The sequence below is a fragment of the Ambystoma mexicanum genome, chromosome 11 (assembly GCF_040938575.1).
Source record: "Ambystoma mexicanum isolate Mex_15411 chromosome 11, UKY_AmexF1_1, whole genome shotgun sequence".
NCBI lineage: Eukaryota > Metazoa > Chordata > Amphibia > Caudata > Ambystomatidae > Ambystoma > Ambystoma mexicanum.
This window is the reverse complement of record NC_090934.1, coordinates 802307598-802332647: the sequence shown is the minus strand read 5'-3', so window position 1 is coordinate 802332647 and position 25050 is coordinate 802307598. Positions and strand designations below refer to the sequence as shown.

General features: G+C 45.4%; 1 protein-coding gene across 1 annotated transcript in view; it reads left to right on the top strand.

Annotated features, from left to right (window-relative positions):
• CYP2R1 (cytochrome P450 family 2 subfamily R member 1) overlaps positions 1–23511 on the top strand; it is a 662101-nt gene extending 638590 nt beyond the window's left edge. The window contains exon 5 of the mRNA XM_069623737.1: positions 347–23511. Within this exon, the coding sequence (XP_069479838.1) occupies positions 347–522 (176 nt within the window). The 3' untranslated portion in view covers positions 523–23511. The remainder of the gene's footprint in view (positions 1–346) is intronic.
• The last annotated feature ends 1539 nt before the right edge of the window (positions 23512–25050 follow it).

The window sequence follows — 25050 nt, the reverse complement described above, 5'->3', positions numbered from 1 at the left end:
AGCCTATTCAGCAGATTGTTATACATCACTGTATCTGTGATGACCTGTATAAAATACATTCCTATGCACAATGAGTTAATAAAAATGTTTAGAACAATATTGGCACACGGATATTATTATTGCATTAGAAATGTTTAGATATATTTCATTAGTTTGCCCCGTAAACTACAGCATAACTGGCCTGTAGTACATAGTTTACAAGATGGCTTTCTTTATCAGACTTGCATGAACTTCACTGTGTAAGTATTGATTTAATATGATGAAAATTAACAAATATTGCTATTTCAATTGTGTTACGATGGTGAAATCTGACTTGTTTCCTGTCTTTTGTTGTGTATCCCTTCAGGAAGAAGGCATTGTCTGGGAGAACAACTTGCTCGAATGGAAATGTTTCTCTTTTTTACAGCTTTGCTGCAAAGGTTCCATCTGCATTTACCACATGGATTAGTTCCCAATCTCAAACCAAAACTGGGTATGACTTTGCAACCACATCCATACCCAATCTGTGCTGAAAGGCGCTAATTATTGTTTCTTAAAAACGATGTTGTTGTCGTTTCACAGGTGTGCTGAAAAACTGAATACAATCTGAAATGTTAGCATTTGCTAGTGAATATTGGGCAACTGCCAAAATTAACTTGGAAAAGGAGAAGAAAGTTGTGCGTACCAGCAAAGAAACTGTTGTTACATTGAAAAGGACATCCCATATGACATTAATAATCACTAGCATTTTAGAAGGCGCTAAAAACAGTTACTGGGCCTTACCCAGGGAGCAGGAGCTACCTCTGAAGAATGTGGAGTTAGCACATAGCGTAATTCAAATCACATTTTTCAGATAAGGCAATTTAACTTTTTGTCCATTACATATGACTGATTGTTCTCAAAGTGCTTTCTAATTATTTCCTAATGCACCTTTTATTCAAACCCCCAAACACAGAGCAGAATTAATGTTGCATAGTTGTATTTGTATGCCATTCTTTTCCCCGGGGAGGCAAAAGTAGCAACTGGTATCAGTTGGTATCAAGCTAGCTATGCTCATCTAGCCTTCAACTTGAAACTAAATAAATCCAGCTATTTCGATCAATGCATTTTTCATGTAGTACATTTTTACTATTTCCTTTCATGTCCCTTTTTATGACTGAATCAATTATGGAATTTCCACCTCCCTATTGAGTCATCCATTATTCGGCTCTCTACCCCTGTAGTCTATGGCTTGCATGTTTCTGAGAGGTATTCGCTATTTTAAATGACACACACATTCTTTATATCAGGCGAAAAAGTATTAGACAGGAGCAAGTTCCCAGCCTGTACCAACCTGTGTATGTTAGAAGTTGCTGATAAGCAATTCTGACCTCACTCTAGGAAGCCCCAAACCTGATCATCGTGCAAGAGGAAATGGGTATAATAAGTGCCTGTATGCAGGTCAGAGTTAAGCCATTAAAATAGCGACTTAGGACTTTGGGCCAGGACATGGCCTTAGTATACAAATTGTATGTCATGGTGATTACATGGTTTTCAGGTGTGGACAACCTCCCATGGCTGAGAGATGCGAGTTGGGCGATTACTAGTTTGGGGCACCAAGATATCTAGAACCACATGAACTTATCCACAAAGTTACTAGCAAGAAGCTGCATGCACTTAACTCCAGCATGATCCTTTACTTTTCTCATAAAAAGAAAAGGGGCCCAGATGAGTACCTGGAGCACATGTTGCACCCTGACATGAGAACTCTATATATACTTTTAAAATCATTTAGTGTGTTGTGACAAAAAGCTGATGTATCTGAATGCTCCTGCATAATAGCAGGATATCCCTAGAAATGTAATTCCACTTTCCAATGTATGCCCTTTCGGGATTTGAAGTTGCTGGAAGCTATTTAGCTACTCTTCCACCCCAGGCGAGCCTGGTTAACTTAAGAGAAACTTTTACCAGGAGCTACTTTTGGATCCCCAGGCCAACTGGTTCCTTGCACACATGAATATGTGACATTAACTTTGAGTGATTTAAAACATAAGTAAAGAAGAATTGGGACACATTTAAATATAATGGAGTATACATAATGGGCAAAATGTTAAAGTGTGAATCTCATGTGGAAATTAGATTTGCAGTGTGCTTTACTCGGCCCTCGGCCCTGGTTCCCCAGTGGTAGCTCCTGCCTACTTGGTGATGCCTGACATCCAGGAGCTGTTTTTAGCTCCTGCTCATCGAATCCTAATTCCATACTCTGCCTTATTATATACACTTTAGATGTAGATGGTTAAGGGCCCTACTGCAAATACAGAGACTAGGGAGAGTTCATGAATTGCTGATATGAGGCCTGCAGCACTCAAGCTTCCACAGTTCACTTCTATCTGATGCGTCAGGCCAGCAGAGAATTTATTGTGGGAGACAACAAAGCCTACGTTATTGAGACTTTCCTTTATTGGTATGCCCGTAGGTTCCACATACAAAGACCAAACATCCTTTGTTAAAGGGTGCCAGACTGCAGCGCAGTACCACAAGAGAGTGCCTATTTTCTTTTTGTTTCTTTTTACAAAATGGTTGTGATATATCACCAATTGACTTGAATATAAATAACATTTATCAAGCATTCAATTATCATTAATAACCAAGCTTGTTAATAGATGATTGCCAAATATTCCCCACAGTTTTGTAAGATGTTTGAAAGCTCCATTAGCAACAAAATAGAAGTTTCCAAAGTATATTCTTATATCAGTTCTCTGAGCCAGGAAGAGTGATATGGAGGAAAGCATCTTTCCATCTCTGTGTGATCAGACAACATGATAAAAGTATAACTTCACGTTAAAAAAATGTTGATTTGGATAAACACCTGATTCCTCTGATAAAATAGCCAATATTACTTCAGACGCCAAGAGTTCTCAAATCAAGCCAAGGATCTGATTTAGTCTGAGTGATCGCATTGCAGAACTGTAATAGATTCGGCCATTAAAACAAAAAAGTGAGTTGGTGGAAACTTTTTTGCATGTAGGACAACAAGAAATAGGATCTGGATACCCTGAATTGAATTGAGTAAAACAGACCTACACAGTGTACATGAGAATGAAAAACAGTTCACGAAAGTAGACTGTACATCAATAGCTGCAACAAATAATATCCTCATCGTGAGTTTTGTCCGGAACAGCATGAAATCTAATCAATAAATTAAGCCTAATATATAGAGCACGAACATTTGCTGTAAATTCCATACACAACCACGGTTGGTTTTAAATGTTTGGGTGGAGGTGTGTTATCAAAATTAGTTTTAATTGATCATAGATCTTGAGTGTAGTCCATTTGGATCAACAGCTGACCCACTTGGGATAATCCATGTTGCCTCCGTATTCTTTCCATTCCATCAGAAAATCTACCATGAAGTCATAGTTGTCCTGATGCTGTGTGTAGTAAGGTTTTTGCGAGAAGTTACATGCCAGATTCTCCATGGTATTCAGCCCAATAGGTTGACATTAAAGAGGATCATAGAACACAGTATCTTATATGAGTCTAATGACTCTGTATGAGTGACAGAGAATAGGAGAAATGAATCAGTCTGCCAGAAACGTGTGATTTGATTCAAAGTGGATGCCTGGCTTACGAACCTAAGATTTGGCAACTTAAGTACACCACCCAGAATAGTCCCTTTTGGACCTGTGCTGCCTGGAATATTAAACGCAATTTGGAGGAATTAGATTCTGGAGTGGACTCTTTATCTTGTTGTGATGGCTTTTGCAGTTGGAAATTGGTCTCTGCAGTGGCGTATCGTGAGTCAGGTCTAAGTTGCCAGGTTATGTATGATGGTTTTTATCTGGGAAGAATATTGTTTTATAATGTGATTTCTTTTTTCCCACCAGAAAAATTATTTCTGGTCCTGGCCATGTGAAGACGATGTTAACACGATTCGTAGGGAAACCTTGACTGAAACTTGTCAATCGCCATTACAAACATTGAATCAAATAATCCACAAGAATATATTTCTAGATCATTTCCCTTCTTTATAACATTCCTGAAAGGTTAATAATTTTAACAAAATTACATGAATCCATGCTTTTGAGTTTGATGAAAGTAAGTTCTTTTGTTTCATATGTTAAATGCTCATGTTTATGGACATTCTGCCCTTGTTTACATACACTGTGCAAATCAAATAAAAAATCAAATCAAGTTGTTAATTGCACTATGTAGGCTAAACAATTAGGCTAGAATTATTTGACAACAAGCAAATACGTCCATATAATCAGAAGTTTAACTATGTAAATAATGTTGACTCTAAATCCATGTATTGGCATCTTGCACACATCGCCAGCAACTCACTTTTACCTACTTCCTCCTTTCCTGACACAGTAAACATAAAAATAATGCTTTTCTTTTAGACTCTTCACAAGAATAAATACAGACAAACGCATTCCAATCATTTGCTTTTTCCTATCTCTGTAAAATCTGAAATGAAAACCAAAACAAATTAAGAATGTATTTATCTAGAGTGGATCAAGACAGTCTGGGCTGTACGTCCAAAAATATGTTATGCTTTATAAACGTTATATCCGCTTAGTCCCTCTTGGCTTTTTCTTAACTGTTTTCAGTACTCACTGTTTTAGGTGTGACTTGGAGTGAGATTTAAAAAATGGTAAAGCTCAGAATATCCAGATAAGAATTTCTATAGAGCCACTATATTAACTAGTTTCCACCACATTTTGAAATGAGCAAAACAAACCTTCCATTAGAGGTTTCAATTTATTCTTAACTAGTATATCAGGGGCCCGATTCATAGATTTAAGCTCAGGGTAGGCCCAAGTGCCATGTGCCAAGAAGGAGCGTGGGCCACGTGAGCACCAGCCGTAGCGCAAATAAACAATTGCGCAGAACGCGTATTCATAAATTAATCGAGGCATCACTAGCCGCGGCACAAGGAATATCGAGCTGCGCCAGTAACGCCCCCACGCTCAGCAAAAAGCCAGTGAAATTCCCAACACAGCGCAAGCCCCTGTGTCGTCCCTGGTCCAGCATACAGCCCCTCCAACCCCCCCCCACCCCACCCCTGGAAAATCATGTGAAAATCCGTTGCAGACAGGGCACGCACATAGTTTCCACGCGATTTTGCTGGGGTGCGTCTGGGGTACGTGATGAGCTTCCACCCGATTTGGCTGGGATGCGTCCGGGGTACGCAATGAGTTTCCATGCGATCACTCCACCCGCACCCCAGCCAAATTGTGTGGAAACTCAGCACGTACCCCGCGAAACATGCACAAATCCCCTGGAAGATGATCCCTCCTCACAGGACAGCCACATCCCAGCCCCCATCACCCGTGACCAACCCTGCAGGCAGCCCACACCACATGGGACCCCACCATCACCCGTGACCACCCCTGCAGGCAGCCCACCCCACATAGCACCCCCATCACCTGTGACCACCCCGCAAGTAGCCCACACCACATGGGACCCTCCCATCACCCGTGACCACTCACACAGGCAGCCCACCAACACTTGTGATGGCAACCTGCAGGCAGGCCAAGCCTCATGTACCCCCACCCCACCAGTGATGGCAACCTGCATGCAGGGCCGCCTCATGTACCCCCCCCATCCGCCACCGGTGACGGCAACCTGCAGGCATGCCCCACTTCATGTACCCAACACCTGTGACGGCAACCTGCAGGCAGGTCCCTTCTCATGGGACACCCCCACCCCAAAACATTATGGACCAATATACATTAAAGCAGCACATGTGAAATCAAATGCCACCACATGCTGCACACTCCTGGTGCACCTCAACACCCATCCATTGGTCATGCTCCCGAGTACATGCCCCATGGCATCAGAATCCTCAAATGACACATGCATGCATTTGTGCACACACATGAACAACATTTGTCAACAGCAGGGACCCAGGCTGAGTCAAGGAAGAGTGAAACTTGCACTAAACCATCGAGACCAGACACCACTTTGATTTCAACGGGTAAAAATATATTTAAAAAATCAGTATTAAAGTCATACTCAGTAAAAACTACATATTAAAACCAGCATGAATAAAATAAAAAAACAAAAGAACGTGAAAACGGAAATAGATCGGATGTTAAAAATGGAAAATTTCCAACATGTGGTCCATGCCATTAATGTAAGTCCAAATAAAAACACAAATGTGAAGAAAACGATTCCTCCATGGTGAACTAAAATGGATCCTGGATAAATACAACTATTTACAGACAACCAGGGTCCATTGTCCCAAAACATGTCTTAAAATCCTAAAAAATACTATTAAAAAAGAACTATGTACAAAATGTGGAGCAAAGTCCAGGAACTCCAAAAAAAAGTGACGAATAAATGAAACCTACACCTAAAGAACTATATACAATGGCAGCAGGCTAGTCCTCCTCCTCACCATTCTCCTTCTGTCTCCTCCAGGGCATAACACTGCGTCCTCTTCCACTAGGCAGGCCGCTGCTTCCCCCTCGAGGGCTTGCAGGGACTCCACCATGCTCCTCTCGAACTCCCTGGAAGTCTCCTCGATGATCTCAGCCCGCCTCTTTGCCCAACGCAGTGAATTCTCTAGCCTAGCCATGGCGAGTTGTGCCTTCTGTGCCCGCTGCAGCTCTGCCCCGATCTGCGGGCCCAATCACTCCAACACGGAAGACATCCTTGTTGTAAGGTCCACGTTTGCCTCCTGCCTGATGGCTGATACCGGCCCCTCTGCTGTTGAAAGCCCTGAGTCCTGTCGCCTCCTACTCTGAGCCTGCTGCTGCCAATATGCCCAATGACTGAGTATTAAAGACAGCTTCCGGGATGACTCCCGGGGCTGTTGTGCACTTGCCCTTCCCCTTGGTGCCTGCTCTTCCTCCATTGCCATAGCTCCTGTTGCTGTGGTGACCACATCTGCTGATTCCACCTCGACTCTCGACTCTGGCAGGGATGTGATCTCCACCAGACTGGCCGCCGGGTTGGGACAGATACACAGAGGGACATGGTGGTATCTGGGCCGGTAGACGGCAGGGAGGACGACTGGCGCACAGAGGAGGAAGACTAGGAGGGTGGTCACATAAGTGGCCAGCCCACTGACCCATTGCGAGACCATGAACTGTGCTAGCCAGTTCAAGAGACAACAGATGACATGCAAGCTCCCGATTAGAAGCCTGCACCTCATCACAGATGTTGCCTGTACGCCTCGTGATACCGTCTAGCAACGGTTCCACCCGGTCCGGAATGGCTTCATGCGCAGATATTGGTGTATCTGTTTGCGTGGGGTCATCCGCCACCTGCGTTTGGGTACGGCCTGAGGCATGCCTGTAGTCACAGTCCCAGGGGCAGGAATTCGCACAGGCACCTCCACAGCAACCTGCAATGCCTTCAGCCCCTGAGTCTGGACTGCAGCAGTCACACCTATGTCATCGCCCCCGCTGGGCCACATGGACTGGGATGATGTGGCCTCCTCCTCTCTTCCGCAGTGTCTTGCCCCTGTGTGGGCTCATCTGTCCCTCCCACTGCCGATGAGTCCTGCAGCATCTTTGCCCTCTTGGACCTACCTTCAGCAGCTGCGGCCGGTGACTCCGACGCAGCACCAGCTTCCTCGCTACCTGAAGATGACAGTAACTTGGAGGACGACTGGGCCTTGCGTCTGTGCCTGATGGAGGCATCCCTGCTGCCTTGCTCCACAGCGCCTTCTCCGCACTCTTCTCCCATTGTCGCTGTGGATGTGAAAACAGAGAACACAGACATCAGAGGACTGAACATATGTCTGTTTGGCACAATGCAAATGTACATCAGTGGCACTGTCAAAGTTCACAACCATCATCACCGTCCACTACACACCAGGAAGTGGCATTCACAATCATGCACAATCATGTATGTCATGCGCAACAGACATTGACATCCATGTACAAGGCACTGTGAGCACTTCAAAATCATGTACCCACCTCACATGAAATCATGGGACTTACACATTTCATTCACACACATCAGCTGACAGTCATTCAACATCCCATACAGCTATCACGTCAGAGTGCACATGAGGCCAATTTGGCAGCATGAGTCAATCACACATTCAAATGCCCATGTGCCATACATCCATGAGTGTTGGCCAGTCACACACTCACTTCCCTGACACATGCACACCATGCATGCCCGTGATGTTGATAAAAGCACACGTGTAATGCCACTCGCATGCCCCAGTACAGACAAATGCATGCAAACATGTGCATGTCGCTACATGCTTTCGCGCATCATGCATTGAAACCCAAACACCATTGCTATCACACATGTTTGAGCAGACTCACATGCAGCACTGTCTGGGACATGTACAGACATCTGTACAAGAGGCATGCCAGACATGAGGCCAAGGTGCATACTCCAACCGCACATCAACATAAACATGCACCATGGTGTATGAGAACACATGGGACACTTACCAGTCGACTCCCGACTGAGCTCCAAATCCCAGGCCTGGGTGTACAGCGCTAAATAGAACCTCTCCAGGACCCGATAGTTGTTGTTGGTCAACCGGCGCCTCACCTGGTCCTCACCAACCTGGAGGAAGCACCGGCCCTTGCTGTGGGTCCTGGCCTTGAAGTCCTCCCAGCGTTTGTGGACATGTGTGTAGTCGTGGGGTGCCACCCACTCTGCGTTAATGGTACCCACGATGTCCACCCAGATCCTCCCCCGTCCTTCTTGCCGACTTGGGATGTTCCATGGAAGAAGGCATCATAATGCCCCAGGACTTGCTCCACCAGGATGTCAACTTCCCTGACTGAGAACCTGACAGCCCTCTGCCTTGCTGCTGCGGGGGTTGCCACTTGCCTCAAGTGATGTTGGGTCAGACATGGCAACCCCCCCGAGGCAGGTGTGGGTGGGCAAGGTGGTCCTGGGGCTCAGCTGTGGTATGGCACGTCGTCTGGAATCTTTGGGATCAGCAGATGTGGTCACAGTGACAGGAGCACTGGCAATGGCTGTACAGCAGGCACCAAATCGCAGGGCACGTGGGCAGCAGGCATACAGAGAGGGCAGGCAGCAGCAGATGGCTTGCAGGAGGCACCTCGGGCACTTGGGGGCAGGAAAATCTGCTGGTAGGCAGGAGTGTGGGTCTTCTGTGTTACTTGCGTGGCCATCCAGAAACAGTGACTCCACACGTGCGGAACCAGCGCGTTAGCATGGATTTAGAGGAAAGGCCCTAAGCGTGTAACTTGCGTGACATGCGCTGAACGTTGGCCGTGGCATTCAGGATCGGGATAAAGTAGTGCGTAGGAGAGCATCACACGCTTGCCAAGTTATAGCGGTCGGACGTGTGGACTTCATTTCCACACAATCGCTTCACTGCATGCAAGCCTCTTCTTTTGGTGGGGGATTTCCTCCACGCACACGCGCATGTACTTTTGAGGCTGACGGTGAGTTGCGTACATTTTGCAATCTGTGGGTGCCCCTGTTTGTCACGTAACCCCTTATTTAACATCACTGTAGCTTACGTGTCCTTCGCGTATGTATTTTTTGTGTTGCTGAGTGCCACAGCGTACTGCGTTAGGTTTTTTCTTTACACGTGGGCTGCCAAGGGGTCGCGTACATGTTTTTTTTCATATTTGAGGTGCCTGTGCGTTAGGGGGCCCGTTTATATTTTCCCTGGGGGTTACATTGAGCCTTGCTGGGGCACACTGGTTCATTTGACATCATGTACACTGCCCCCTCACTCAAATTGCCCAGGACAATTGATAGGTGCACCTCCCATTGCACCAATCCATCTGTGCCATGACTGGGAGGGCAACTAGTGAGAAGGGAGGCAAAGGTGGGCCAGGGTGGCAGACTCGCCCGAGGTGGCAGAGGTGTGCGAGGTGGTGGAGGTGTTCGGCCCCGTGGAGGGAGAGCCATGCCCCCTACCCAACCGGGTCAGGAAGCTGCAGGGGCAACCACCACCCAGCCTCTGGGTCACCCAGCCATGCCTGTGGTGCTCCCTGCCCCGGTCCACGGAGACACAGCGGCAGATGGTATCCGTGCATCGAAGGGGAAGGGACATGCTGTGCAGCGTCATGGCACTGGCACCAAGGGTCCAGATGCAGCAGTGTCACCTTCTGTACGCACCCGCAAGGGTCAGGTAGCTGCAGGGCCAGCTGTAGCAACCACCACCCAGCCTCCGGGTCACCCAGCCATGCCTGTGGTGCTCCCCGCCTCGGTCCACAGAGATGCAGGGGCAGATGCTATCCCTGCATCGAAGGGGGAAGGAAAATACTGCACAGCGTCATGACACCGGCACCCAGGTACAGCCACCTGTGATGCCACAGCCCAGGCCACCAGTGCTCCAGTCCATACTGACCCAAATGGTCCCAGCCACTCGGGGTCTGCACAGCCTCCTAAGAAGGCAAAGCATGCAGTAGGCAAACAGGCTCAGTCCCAAGGCATGGCACAGGAGACCTGCACGTCGAGGAAGAGGAGCTTTAGTGATGAGGAGCCCCTGGTCCTTGTGGACTACGTGCAGGTAAACGAACACGACATGCTTGTGTGGGCAGGGAGCACACATACGCCTGCCCAGCGTATGGCCCACTGGCAGTGTGTCGCTGTCCTTATTAACGCATTGGGCCATGGGAGGCGCTCAGCTACTGACGCAATGAAGCGTTGGTATGACCCCCAGCGCCCAGCCAAAGGTAAGATGGGTGCCGACTACGCCTCTACTCTGGTGACTGGAGGTGGGTCACCACAAGAGGATGAACAACTCAATCTACAGGAGGAGATCATAGGTGCTATGATTGATGTGGAGCAGATTCAAGGCGTGGGAGACCTGCCAATTTATGAGAGAATGTCTGGTAAGAGGTGATGCGTGTGTGTCCAGGTCATGTGTATGTTGCTTGGATGAAGTATGTTGGTTGTCTGGCAGTTCTGGCTGCATTTGCATGACTGCAATGGGTGAACCATGTCATGGTGGACTGACTGAAACATGCTTGTTGACCTGCAGACTGCATACGCACAATGTGCTGCACACCGTGACAAACGTCATCACCACACCTGCTCACTCCTTCCATGTCACTCTGTCCAGGCAATCTTGGCCCTCTTCTTGCTCCAACCTGTGATGGCGGATAGCCTGTGACAATCTTGCACTCCACACTGGCCTTATCTCCGCACATCTCTGTCTCTGAGAGCTCACCCTGCCAGCTACACCTCCTCAGGGGGATTCCTCCTTTCCTCTCATTCCCCCAGTAACTCAGTGTCTTCAGAGGACTGGTCATACTTATGGTGGGGTACTGCAACAGCCTATACCCAGATTTCTGTGCCTCTACTCTCTTCCCCCTGCAACTCATCTTGACCTGGACAGTGGAGAAGTGTCCTTTTGTCTTGGTGTCAAGTATTCTGTCTCCCTAGGACTGTGATGATGGCACTGGCTCCCAGTGGCTACGACAGTTCATTTTCAATCGCATTGTCCACAGGGCCTTATGGGTCCTGGTGCCACAGTTATGTCAACTCTATCTTCCCAATTTGCTTCCTTCTCATGGTATTTGATCATCCCTTTCCTACTCCCTCAGGGTCAGTTTCTTCTCAGAGCAATTATTTGGTGGTTCGTCTATTTTCGGCTGGGGCCTCCCTCTGCTACAGCCTCCCTGCCTCAGTGGCACTGGAGGCGAACCTTCTCTGGATCTGGCAGCTCTTATGATCCTTCCACAAGTGTTCTGCTTTCTCTACCTCCTCTCCCCTGCTGGAGACCTGGATGACCGAGAGAATGCATTAGTCACCTGCCCACACTATGATCTCTGACACGTGCCTCTGAGCCACCAGTTGTACCCATGCACTGCCTCACTGCCATACTCCACACTCAGTGGCTGTTTACTGTATCCCTACAGCCCTGTAGCAGCTATTGACCCCTGATGTCTGCACATACAGAACCACCAGCCCACCACATTTTAATTGATGACAATGTAGTTGTATTTAATTGATATGCCATTGCCATGTACTGCACTGCCCACTCCCACTTCCAACCCCAGGTCTCACCTTCACCGTGCCTATTCACTCGCGTGATGTCAAGGTGAGCTGGCCTCATGGGATGGGTGTGTCTGGCTTCACTCTATTTACCACCCTTGCATCGTTGATGCGTGTGACACCTGTGTGTATTGAGTTTGTGATTGTCATGTCTTGTCACATCCATTGTACATGGCTCTCTGACAATAGTCAGCAAGTCCCATCTCATGAGGTATTACAGATAAGGCATGGCTATGGTACGTGGCATATGTGTTTTTGCATCTGTGATGTTGGTGGATGGACTATGGCAGTCAGGTGCTCATGTGTGTAGCAGGTGCTATGCACCATGCACTACAGGTTGTATTTAGCCCTTCCTCACAGGTCCATGGCTGCTTTCATGCTACCCTTTACTTGCATTGACACTGCGTAGGTGCCGGGGTTTGTGTCATGGTAAGTTAATGTTACATGACGACATTGTGATGCCTATGTGTGTGGTCTATTGCATTTACATGGCTCTTCATTTATTTTTCTGTCCTTGTGCGGATGATGAGGCACTGGATGCAGAGGAGGAGGAGGTGGAGGAGGAACAGGATAGTGAGCCACGACCAACCACCAGTGGAGGATGTGGTGTGATAGCCCATGAAGTTCCACTGATGCTACATGCCATCCTGGCCCAGACTCAGTGTGAGTCTGCCTCCGAGGAAGCCCTAGGCTCTGGTGGTGAATCAGATATGGATACCTCTGTGGTGTTGCAGGTGAGTGCATCGGCTGGGTGCTGTTGCATCCCAAATGTCTGGAGGGGGGGGTGGGAGACCCATCACAGGGCCAGTCAGTGTCATGACCCTCAGCCCTGATCCCCACTGACGAGCCCATTTGCCAGGTGGAATCAGGGCTCGGATCACTAATAAGGCCTGGCATCCACTTCTCAGGCCCTCTTGGGGCAAGTCCTGGCGCCTTTGGCGCCAGGCTCATAAGTAAGGAAATACATCTGCTTGAGGAACTACTTTATTTAGGCTTTCAGCCAACATGGAGGCATCCACATAGCTTGATTCCTAGAACCAAGCTATGCAGTCTAGTGTTTTGGGTGTGGTGGCCTAGGGACTACTTTACCTGGACTACTTTACAGTGGCTATTTAAACTACACCCGAACAAGACAACATGCTTCGCGTTACTTTGCTTCTAGCAACGGGACGCTCACTGTGTCCAGCTTTCTCACGAGCCTGGTGAATTCCGGACCTGCAGAAAAACCAATAACATCGTTAGCAGCAGAATCTTACCTGCATTCATCATCCTTCACTGCTCTCAGCTCTTGGGCAGCTCTGTTGGTGGAGTTCACCGCCCGGATCGAAGGACAGGAGAAAAGGAGAAAGACATCATTAAAGGAGGTAGTGGAGACATTACAACCGCAAAGCGCTTAAAGACTTACCTGGTTGGTTGCTTTTCGGCCGGCAGAGCTCCGGAACTCCATCTGTGCTGGGAACTCACTGCGACCTTCGAAAAGAGAAAAGCACAGGTCAGTGAGGACAAGACATCGCTGCGCTACGCAAAGCGCCTCCTTACCGCATCATAGCGCTATAGCGCGCCATCATCTCCCAGTGAGAACCAGCATATCCAGTTCTCCAAGCGGACACTCTGCGCTCCTAGGGAGATAAAAAAGAGACATTTAGAACAGAGAAAAGGTATGCAAGAATTACGACGCCATCAATCGCAATAAGACCTACCTGAAAGACACTACAAGGGCAGCAGTCAGTGAAGTAACAGGACCGCCCGCGCCCATAAAAGAAAACGCGCACCTGCCCAGAGAGCAGGACGGAGAGCCCACCGATTCCGACAACCAGGTGAGAAGAGAACCTGGAGGGACTGGAAACACAAGGGAGGTGGGGGAAAACTTGCCTTGGTCGCCCAGTCCTAATATAGTCTTCATTTCCAGGCGGAATCCCATCGACACTGAGACCACACCAGGGAATCATTGGGAAGGGCACCAACGACCAACTGGCTGGGTGGCGTCCCCGTGGATATCAGGTGAGCGTAACAGTCAGTGTCGGGATGTACGTCTGTGGTGGTTACGGTTGCAGGGTCACGCTCCACAGTATTGACTCCTGGTCCTGATCCTGGGGCAGCAGATCAAGGGAGGAATGCAGTCCTGCAGCCACAGACGGTGTCATCACATCAAGGGCCAGGTACCCTTGGCCTAGGCAGGTGTGGGGTCCGCCAAAGCAGTGGCCGTGTGTTAGCTGGCGATACTGTGTGGGAGCAGTCCAACAGGCTGCTTCACATGAGATGTTGGCTCAGGGCATGAATAGGGTGGCCAATTCCATGATACCCTCAGCAAGACAGGTGGAGCACCAGTAGCAGGCTTTGCGGTCCACATGCCGCTCACACAGGCTGAACATGGTGGCCAGCAACAGGAGCCGACGGGCAGAACTGAGGGCTCTGCGTGCATCCTTGGCTGCAGAGGGTCGGGCCAACAGGGAAGCCCTGAGGTCAGATTATAGGTCCCTCAGGGTTACACTGACTGCACTCGAGGCATCCAGCAGTAGACGGTCTGAACAGCAGATGCAAATGATGACTCGTACCATCACGGAGGAACTGCGTGCATACCGTGATGTGATGCATGGAGACCTCCAGGCCATCATGTTGCAGATGCAAGCATCTCAGTACCGCATGGCCACAGCCATGGAGGACCAGACCAGGGCTATACGTGGTTATCCTCCCTTTCCACTACCAAATTCTGATGCAGCACCAGAGGGTGGCGACAGGTCTCCCACTCCCATAGCTGTGTGGCCCACTAACCCATGGAGGGTTCTTTTTTAACATCCACAAATGTGGGTGTTGACGTGCACCCTGCACCTCTTCTCTCCTGGGTGGCCCCCTCTGGGCATTTTTTTTTAATTCGTTTTTTGTCTATCGTGCATTTATGTGAAAGTGTGTTGCTTTGTGTGCAGCCGAGGGCATCCACTGTTGGTTCCAGCTGGTCCCATATAGGCTTGTCTCGTGTTGGTGTTTGTGCATTCGGTCCAGACACATATGCCACTCCTGCTTCCCCTTTCCTTGGCTTGCTAGGAGTACAGCGTGTGAAAGTAACTGACACAGTGTCATTGAGCTTCCATTTTATCTGTGGGCAGTCTCAAGTCTGACCTGTATATACACCCCTAGTGGGATTCATGATTGGTCGTCCAGTGCATGGTTGGCATCACTTTTTGTTTGTACATTGAGATTAATCCATTATTCATGTTCCATCTTCATGTATTGCCTTGACTGTCTCCATTGTTAGCCTTCATGCTGTATGCGCTTCCCTAGCCCCCTTTGGTTAGCAGTGCCACACAAATTTAAAAGGATGCAATTTAGAAGGTTGACATGTGCAAGTCACGACCAATTGAGGCACATGTGCATTTGGGTATGGTCATGGTCAGACAGATTAACTCTTGGTTCCTGTGTTTCTAGTTTGTTGTACTTGTCAATTGATGTTCCTGTGTGCATGATTATATTGATGAGTGAGTTATTTCTGGACTTTTTAGGTTGATCGTTGCACGCTTTGTGACAGTAGTGTTATGTGTTGGCCATTTATTTCTGTTTGGACATTGCATGCCATGGCATGGTGTGTCAAGCAGGTGACATGAAGTGTGGGAGGGTTTATGTGACATACCAGCATTTAGATGTGTACTTTGTCATGGTGTTTGTGGGATACTCCATCTTCCATGTGTTCCTTTTGTGCACACCAGATTGAGATACTTTTAGTACTAAGGGATGCACACAATGTAGCACTTCCGAGGACACATTCTCGGGGTGTTAAGGTTCGGACAGGTGATTGTCCCATTGTCATCATCGATTGTCACCTGGAATGTGCTAGGGCTGTGTGCACTCCGCAGGGGTTGGATTTTATGTGCAAAAATCGTGCCACAAGCTGGGTACGGGCAGCCTCGCCATGTGCCCTTCCCCCCCGCCATGCATGTGGTTGGGGATGTGGGGGCACCACCATGTCCACCGGTACGCCACGCCGTGTTGCAACGTTGTGCAGGACACATGCTGCCACAATGATTCTGCACACTACTGGTGGCGCATATAGTAGCTCACCACCAAAGTGGTCACGGGAGTGGAAGAGTGACTTTAGCACTCCGAATGTGTGCTTCACTATGCCCCTAGTTGCAATATGGGCTGCGTTGTATCTTACCTTGGGTGATGTGGTGGGATTCCGTATTGGCGTCATCATGTAGGTGCTCAGAGGGTAGACACTGTTCTCTGTAGAGGTGAGATGGGTTGTCAGTGGTGTGGTTTTGTCTGTGTAAGACATACATGCATTTGCAAGGCCATTTGTACTCGCCAATGAGCCATGTGTTGCCATGCCTCCCAGCTTCCAGAGCCCGCTGAAGTGGTGACATTCTGTATATGAAACTATCATGGGTGGACCCCAGATAGTTGGCATATACAGAGGTGATGAATCCCTTGGCATCACATACAACCTGCACGTTGATGGAATGCCAGTGCTTGCGATAGATGTGCTCTGTGGCCCTAGGTGGACGTAGGGGCACATGGGTGCAATCAATGGCACCAAGCACTTTAGGGAAGTACGCCACCCCGTAAAAGTTGTGGACCATAGCCTGCCTTTCTGCGGGTGTTCTGGGCATGCATATGTGCCTGCGGACTGAGGGCCTGCAGTCATGATTGCCAACACCTGGTGTAGGTAGCATGACTGCGTGGCCTGTGAAATGCCCCCGACAATGGCAGTCGTCTGCTGAAATGGCCAAATAATGCAGTACATTGAGCAATTTTTCCAAGGAGCTCAGTGCTTGGGAGCACAGGGTGGGTGATGTGAGGTCATTTTACCACTCCGTGACCAGGTGTAATATGATATGAGGTGGAAACCTATACCTGTCATAGACCTGGTCATCAGGCCTGCCAAAAATGCTGGTCCTGGGTAAAAAAAAATGCGTGCCCTGGCTATCCTCCTCCTTCGGTGTCCCGCGATCACTGCTGCGAAAAATGGGACGTTCATTGTAGCTGTATAGCTTGTTGGTTTTTCGTGCGCCCTTTTTATGCATTGTTTTTAGTGCGCAGTGACGCTTACGCCTGCTTTCGCTTGGCGGACGTGTTCCGGATTAGTGCGTCTTTTTCCGCGCAGGAGAGCCCTGTTCAATTCCATGAATACGTGTTGTTAGCGCGTGTGTGGGCGTTGCAAGTATTTTACTGTGGTACTTCCCACATAACTCCCACATTTATGCTTGTTGTTCCCCATTCCACGTGTTCCGCCCCCTTTTTGGGTGACTGCGCTAGACGGTATGGTCCTTCACTGGGTGTCTCGCGCAAGGTGTTCATGGTGTCGAAGTGACGTGTTGGACTTGTGGGTATTCAGCACAAGTCTCCGGTAAGCCACGCGCTAGGTGTTCCATGAATCAACAAACTGGCGCTAGCGCGTGTTTTGCACGCAAGCGCCCCCCTGTTTTTCAACGCAATTTTATTCCCTGATTCGGGCCCTAGGTTTTTAGGGCTATTTTTTAAAAATAAAGGCTTACTTTGGCTAACTGAAGTCAGTGGAAGTGGGACAGTGTACTCAAATGCCATGGTGTAGGTCAGGCCATTAGTCTGAGTCAGGACTGGAAGCTATTAAGATGACTTGTGACAGAGTTTGCAATCACTGAACAAAGTCATTTTCACATAATCATTGTTGTGGAACAACTGCTCTTCAATGGGTATATTGTGGGTGGCAGAAGTCTTTGGACCAATCATTAGTGCAGATTGTGGGGATGTGTTCTTTGTAAGGGCTCGCTGTCCTTGCATAAAGATACTTTTCCAGATTATTATAATTTTGCCTCCTCAAGACAGATTGTCACTGGCTCTCTTGACCTGAACATCCTTGCAGTTGTGGGAGGGTATTGATTATCTACTGGCTGTCAGAAGTAAAGATAATGCCACAGTTTCAGTTGACTTCCATATTTGTGTCCATTCGGCCCCTTAGGATGGAACTAACAGCTCTGGATCGATCATTGCTGAGAGCCAACCTAGAAACAGTACCTGCTCTGGCAGGTAGTTGCAGGCGTTCCCGCCTTCCCTCTGCCCTGCACTTGCGCCTTCTCAATGTCACTGGGCCTAGTAAGATTGTTGTTTTGTCCTCCCTTGCCTTGTCGCGCTCTGAAACACTTGTGTATGAGCGCGATACAAATAAAATATCATATCATATATACCATTGGATAATAAGTCATCTTAACTCCACAATCAACTGTACCAGAAACTGACACAGTAATTGGACATCTTCACACATATTGGTTAAAAATTCCTCCAACTGTAAAAATCCAGCCATGCCTCTTAAAGCTGGCCCATCACCCCCCCCCCCCCCCTGGAAGCTGAAAACCTCTGTAAAACAATACAATCTCTGGCTTCTTATCACACTATTACATGTAAAGAAGAAAAAGGAAATCTGCATTCATTGAATTTGCAAGCATGCAGGCCTTCAACGCTTGTCAAATCTCAAAGTACCAAAATGCCTGGTCAAATACAGCCACCAAATTAATTCAAGTGTGCAGTCATCCTCTGCCAGTAATGGGAGGTGCCAAATTGTTTTCCTTACTGTGTTTCTGGTAGAACATTTTGAGGAGGGTGCTTTTTTTGCAGGAGCATCGAGGGGAGGCGGCATAGTGGACTATACATCAAAAAGGTGCACAGAATTGCGTGGACCAAAAATAAATTAAAAGGCTCGTCTACATATAAAAATGTATAGCTAAAGAAAATAGAAAGCAAAACCTCAAATAAATTCATAATGAAACCCTCTTCAGAGTCTCACTTGTGACTGGTGAAATAAACCAATAGATCATTTGTTACTTAAATTAAACACATTTTCTAAAACAAAATGGCTGTTCAGAGCCTACTTAGTCTTGGACAATAACGAAAAATCTGTTCCAATGACCCTAATCCCAATATGCAAAAAGATCCCCACAGTTAACTCTTGGCAGAGTGTACAATTTGCTGCAACCACGAAAGCATATCAGTAATGATAGCATGATCAACGAGATTGAACGCAGCGGAAAGGTTTAACAACAACAGGATGGCTTGTCCCTTAGCCATGCAATATAAGATGTTAGATTTAAAATCTAATAATGCTGATTCAGTACCATGTGCTGCTCAAAACCCGGACTGCCTTTTGTCAAAGATATTATTAGTGGTCAGGAAATTCTGAACCTGCAAATACAGTCCGGTCCAAGATCTTGAGGAGAAATGGTACTTTGGTAATTGTCTTATAGCTGGTTGGTATTGTAGGGTCAAGCTTCGTTTATTTCAGCAGTGGTGATATCCAGGATTGCTTAATGCAATCGGTACATGGCACTCAGCAAAAGATTGATTAACAGATTTTGTTATCAATGGTATTAATGAGGGCAAACAGCTGGGCAAACGTCCCCCTTACAACTGGTTGGCTTAAGCTGCATGATAATGTTTAGCATTTCAGCCTCCAAAATAGGTCTAACCTCAAAAGGAATTTGAGCTTCCACGAAGAGTGGTAAATCAGCTGTCTTTGTTGATCCCATGTCGCTGAACAGTGTTATCATCCCCACTCAATTTCTTTTTGGCATTAATGCTCTCTCTAATACCATGCAGTTTCCCAAACCTGGCATCCTGAAAAGAGGTACACCATGCACTATCCTTAATAATTGTATTTGGCTCACTAGAACAGGATTTCTCAAATTCTTTCAGAACTCTGAATAGATCCTTAGTACTAGATCCAACATTCAGAATTCTGGCGTTAATGCTCTCTCTAATAACATGCAGTTTCCTAAACATGGAATCCTGGATAGAGGTACACCACGCACTACCCTTAATAATTTTATTTGGCACACTAGAACAGGAATTCTCAAGTTCTTTCAGAACTCTGAATAGCTCCTGAGTATTAGATCCAAAATTCAGAATGAATTCTGGCATTGTATTCAGACTTTTTCAGATTAATAATTGCCACTTTATTAGTTTTTGCTGCTGTAGTATAAAGGGCTGTCTTCAACTGATCTAGATTTAAACCTACTAAATCATTTCATTTCAATCATCTTCAGTTTATGGATTTCAGATGAGCACCATGCATTCTGCTTTATAAGCAGCAATGATGGAATTTTCAAGGCAGAGAGTCTTCTGATAACTTTGTGCAAGATCATCTGCAGACTCTTAAATTGTGACCAAGAGAAGAAATAAAAGGACCCATAGCTTCAAAAGTAAGATTGTAATTATTTCTAGTTGCAATGGTACTCCTTACCAGATTATTCCTCTTCATCCGTGATGGTAATAAGAGGTCGATAGAAGCCAAACTATGATCCGACTAGGGACAAGGTAGGACATGAAGCTCTCTAATCTGGATATTCAAGGTTAAGAGTCAATCCAAGATATTACCCTTAATATGAGTAGGCCTGAGTACCTGTTGAGAAAACCCAAAGGGCAGGGCTCACCCATAAAGCAACATGATCAGTACTCTCTGATAACCATAAATTCAAACCGCCTTGGACAATAAATTTGGACGATGGTGTAAGCATAGGCAGCAACATACTTGAAAACCTTTCTGGGAAATCTGACATAGTTGGAGGTGGCCTGTATAAAAGCAAAAGATTAAACGTGGTATTTGGGTCAGTTAGAATCTTGATGCAAATAATGTCACAGTCAATTGGCCCCTGTATTTCATACAAATTTCAGTGATGATTTTCAGATGAAGGCAACCTCACCCCTCCATACCCTTTATCCGGTAAGAAAATACTATATCCCTCAGGAATGGCCAACAAGAGGGAAGGGCCAGCTGCCTCATGTAGCCAAGACTCTGAGATTGCACATATATCAATTTGATGGGCATATATAATCTGCCATTTATGTAGCATGTTTTATCAGTGACATTGTATTAAGTAACACGCATTTCAGGTGGTTATGCCCACAGAAGCCGCCTTCAAACAATATTATAAGAGACAACGCAAATAAACACAAAAATAATCAGCCTACCCAAAGAATCCTCTGCACGCAGTGCCGCACCCAGCCGCTAACTAGTGCAAACCGGCCCAAACATGCTGGCGCTAACACGCTGCCAAAAAAATAAGGCTGTAGCAAAGCCTGCTGGGAGACGTCGTTCCCCCAGTCTAAGCAAAGTAAAATAAATGAAACCGATGCACTTCTCGTTTTAAAATCAGCAGGCCTAATAAAAGTTTAGGACACCTTTCATTCCAGGGGTTAAGTGCTTGACCAAAATGTTAGTACTAAGATTCGTTTTGTAATGTTATTCTCTTTAAAATAATCACTAATTTGTAAGGTAATGTGTACCTGTAAGCTTCTCCCCAACCTCTACTTTTTCCTTTTTAACTGTCCATGATCTGAATGTTTTTATGACTACGTTTTCAGAGAATGCAATCAATTACCCCTATTTCATGATTAGCAGGCAATTACATTGTTGCCACTTAAAGCGGAAGGCTATTGATTATCGTCTGTTTGCTGATAAATTACAAAATTGAAACTGAAAGCAAATATACATTAAAAGTATTCAATATAAATACATATATAAATATGTTAAATCCTCTACCCGGTTTCTTTTTTTTTTTTTAAATCGTTCCAAAGTTTTATTTCATTTTTGTTTCATGCTAGCAACTGAGTTTTGAAATAGGATGGAAAAACAATGTACCCCGCGCGCTTTAAATCACATAATTATTTTTAAAGTCAACTTGTATTCAATTCATTTCATCCTTTAATTGTAAAACGTGGCCACATTATGTTTAATGTTTATTTAGCTGTCTTTTTCATGTCATATTTTTTAAATTATTTACTTTTACATGCATAACTGAATAATACCACCTCCAACCCCAAGAGAAGTATTTACTTCCATAACGCATAGTTGTGCAGTTCTGAGGGGTGGGGGTCACGTACCCTGATCATTATTGTACCAACTCCTGCTCTAAATAGACAGTTATATTGCCATTCCCCTTCCTAGGCCACCAAAAAGAGCATCCAGAGTCTATCACACAAATCGGCCGAGGATTGGGGTCAGGGAGTCATAGTAGAGCAATGAACAAACAAGGCTATAGGAAAGGGTGATTGGAGACAAATGGTGGTCAGAAAGGATGGATGTAGCTGCAATACAAGGGAGGAGTGGATGGATGTAGTTAGACTATGAGGGAGGAGTGGTTGCATAAGCTGGAATCTGGCATTGAAAAGCCTGATTGGAGGGAAGGGGGTTGGAGAAAGGTTGTGTATCATTCACTGGGGCATTAGAAGCATCACTTTAAAAAGACCAGCTGTCTTCACAGGGAGTTATTTTTGTAAATTTGTGTTCATTTCTGTTTGTTGTGTTGTATTGAATATTAAGATGATAAAAATGCATCTTGGGACACCTAATTAGTGCTCAGATTATGTAGAGTGTCAGTTGTATTCATTGCAAACCCCTGGGTTACCCTGTCCCTTATTACTATCACCACTGTTTAGTGTTTATATGGCCCAGGTAGTAGGAGATTTTTTTTTCTTTCTCAATTACTCGGGTCTGGGTATTCTCATGTGGCACCCAACTTGATATTTGTAATTACGTTTCTTACCATGAATCTCCACATTGCACTGTCTTGTGTGATTACAGAGGATATTTCAGTATAACCTGCATTGTGTTTTTTGAATACTCCACATCTTTTAGTGATCTTTACTAGTATTAATGATGTGATGGCCTTTTAAACAGGGAGTTGAATATAATTGAAATTAATTACTATGAATCATGATTTTATACATTGTAATCCATTTGAAGTCATGTCTAAAAGAATTAAGATTTACGCTGATTCTTTCCCTGTGTATTCAAGCACAGCAGCAATATAATCTAGTTAGAATCTATGGTATACATTGAAATGCTTACTAGGAAATTCACATTTCAAATATTGATACGAAATTGAAAATGAACACTTTAAGAAAAGGTTTAAGCATGACTTTTGCTCCTTTTCTTGCACATTAAAATACCTCATTTAGCAGATGCACTTTCTATGGCGTTTACACTGTAGACATAAGACTACATATGTATAAATGATAAACTTGTAGATAAACTGATAACATGATCAAATTGAAGATCATACAATAGCTTGCATTAAATAAACTATGGTGAAAGCCATAGAGTTAAGAATGTTTTCACACTTTGTACCCATGTTAATGCAAATTGACCCAAAACAATTGTATGAATTTATGAATTAGCCATTTAAGAAGTTTAACATTTTTTTGCAGATGTAGTGTAGTATGATTTGAGAATGTCAACAACTGGCCAGATTTATTTTTTACATTCAAGTGATGTTTTTCAAAAATGGTGCTAATACCTGGTAGTATTGCTTAAGTATACTTAATGTTTCTTAGTGTACATGGGAGAAATGTTGAACATGTTTTTTACTTGTGATTTTTTTTTATGTAAGCTACTCTGGAATGTCAACATGCTTTAAAAAGACGATAACTGCTGCTTTGCAGAATTAAGAAAACATATTTCCACATGAAGTCTGTGAGACTACACTTTAAGACTACAAGTGCATGAAAACACTGACTTTTGTAGCACTAAATTGTATAGCTCTTTCATTGTTTATATAATACGGATTCCCTGAACTTCATTAGAAATTAAATGTTGTGATTTTACTATAGCGATCAAGGCAAGTGTTCTTCACGTTCTTTTCTGTAACAAAAAAACAGCAGAAATGTAAACCTACAAACTACGTTTTTCAAGAAACTCAGAAAAGTTATGTAGTATTTTGAACATGTGTTTTTAACCAGCCAGTCATCCAACAGTGTGCATACTCCCACATCTTCACTCCATGTGGTGCCTGCTAGGGCATGTGTTGCAAAATTTATTGTAATAAATAAATCCATCCCCTAACCAGCTCTTTCTTTGATGTGATCGATCGTCAAAAGCTACCATCTTCACCAAACCACCACAAACTACTTGCTGATATCATACTATCTCTAGCAGACGTTTTGAAACAGCAAATATATCCAGACAGTTAGATATCCGAATTCATACTTCTGGCCAATCACCTTACTCTCGGACCCTGGGGAACAATGAAAAGGCAATATATCTTCTGGAATGGAGCGTAAATGTTAACCCACAGAAAAAACACTCCTAACATTATCATTCATATCAATTAACAGAAACCTTTTCACAAACTTCTCTGGGATAATTCGTGCCTCTGTTTTTCTTCAACTCATGAATTCCCTGTAATAATTCAGTATGGGCCATCTGTATTCTGTGGGAATACCAGAGGCACATATTATCCTACTTTGAAGCCTTCTCACCACTAGCACTGTCATCTGATTAATAAGCTTAAAATAGAATGTGTTCAAATCTAAATGACCCTACCAGGCTGCTGCTTTTATAATGTCCTCCAACATGGCTCATACTATAAAAACTTTGGAAGCCATTGCACTGCTTGTGGAATGTGCACAAAAAACAAAAAGAAAGAAAAACAATATCAGTATGAGCCATGAGCCATCGAACCCCAAGTGCTACCACCTGGGCTTCTGGCAAAAGAGAAGATGTAATTTTTATACCAATGTTTTTTACAACATTTCCCAAAGAAATTCGCCAAGAATCTGAGGTCCACTGTTACTCAGCAGAAGATGACAAGCCCACTGCCAACACCTCTGTTTTGTCCCAATTCAGCTTGAGCCAATGTATGCTCCTCCACTCTCCAATGGCTTCAAGGCAGGACCTGAGCTGGGCAGCAGTACTGTCACGTTCCACGTCAAGCCTAAAAGGAGACGATTGTCGTCAGCATAGGTGTAAAAACAGAAGCCATTGGTGTGAATGAGCTTGGCCAGAGGTTGAATGTAAATATTAAAAACAAGGTGAAAGTGCGAATCCCTGGGGAACTACACAATTAAGATTACTAGGAGAAGATCTAAAAGGAGCAAGAGAAACTGACTGAGAGAGAAGAGAGAAAGGCAGTAAACCTGTCTAAAACAGCCCTGGCACTACCAGACTCCCATATCCTGGACAGGAGGGTGGCATGGTTGATGGTGTCAAATGCTGCATAGAGAGCTAGCATAATAAGACCATCCACACCGCCCTGATCTCGAATCATGGTCAGGCCATCGATTACTGATACAAAGACAGATTTGGGGCCCATAAGGGGGCGAAAGCCTAGCTAAAAGGGATCAAGGACATTTGCTGATTCAAGGAAGTCTCTGAGTTGGGCG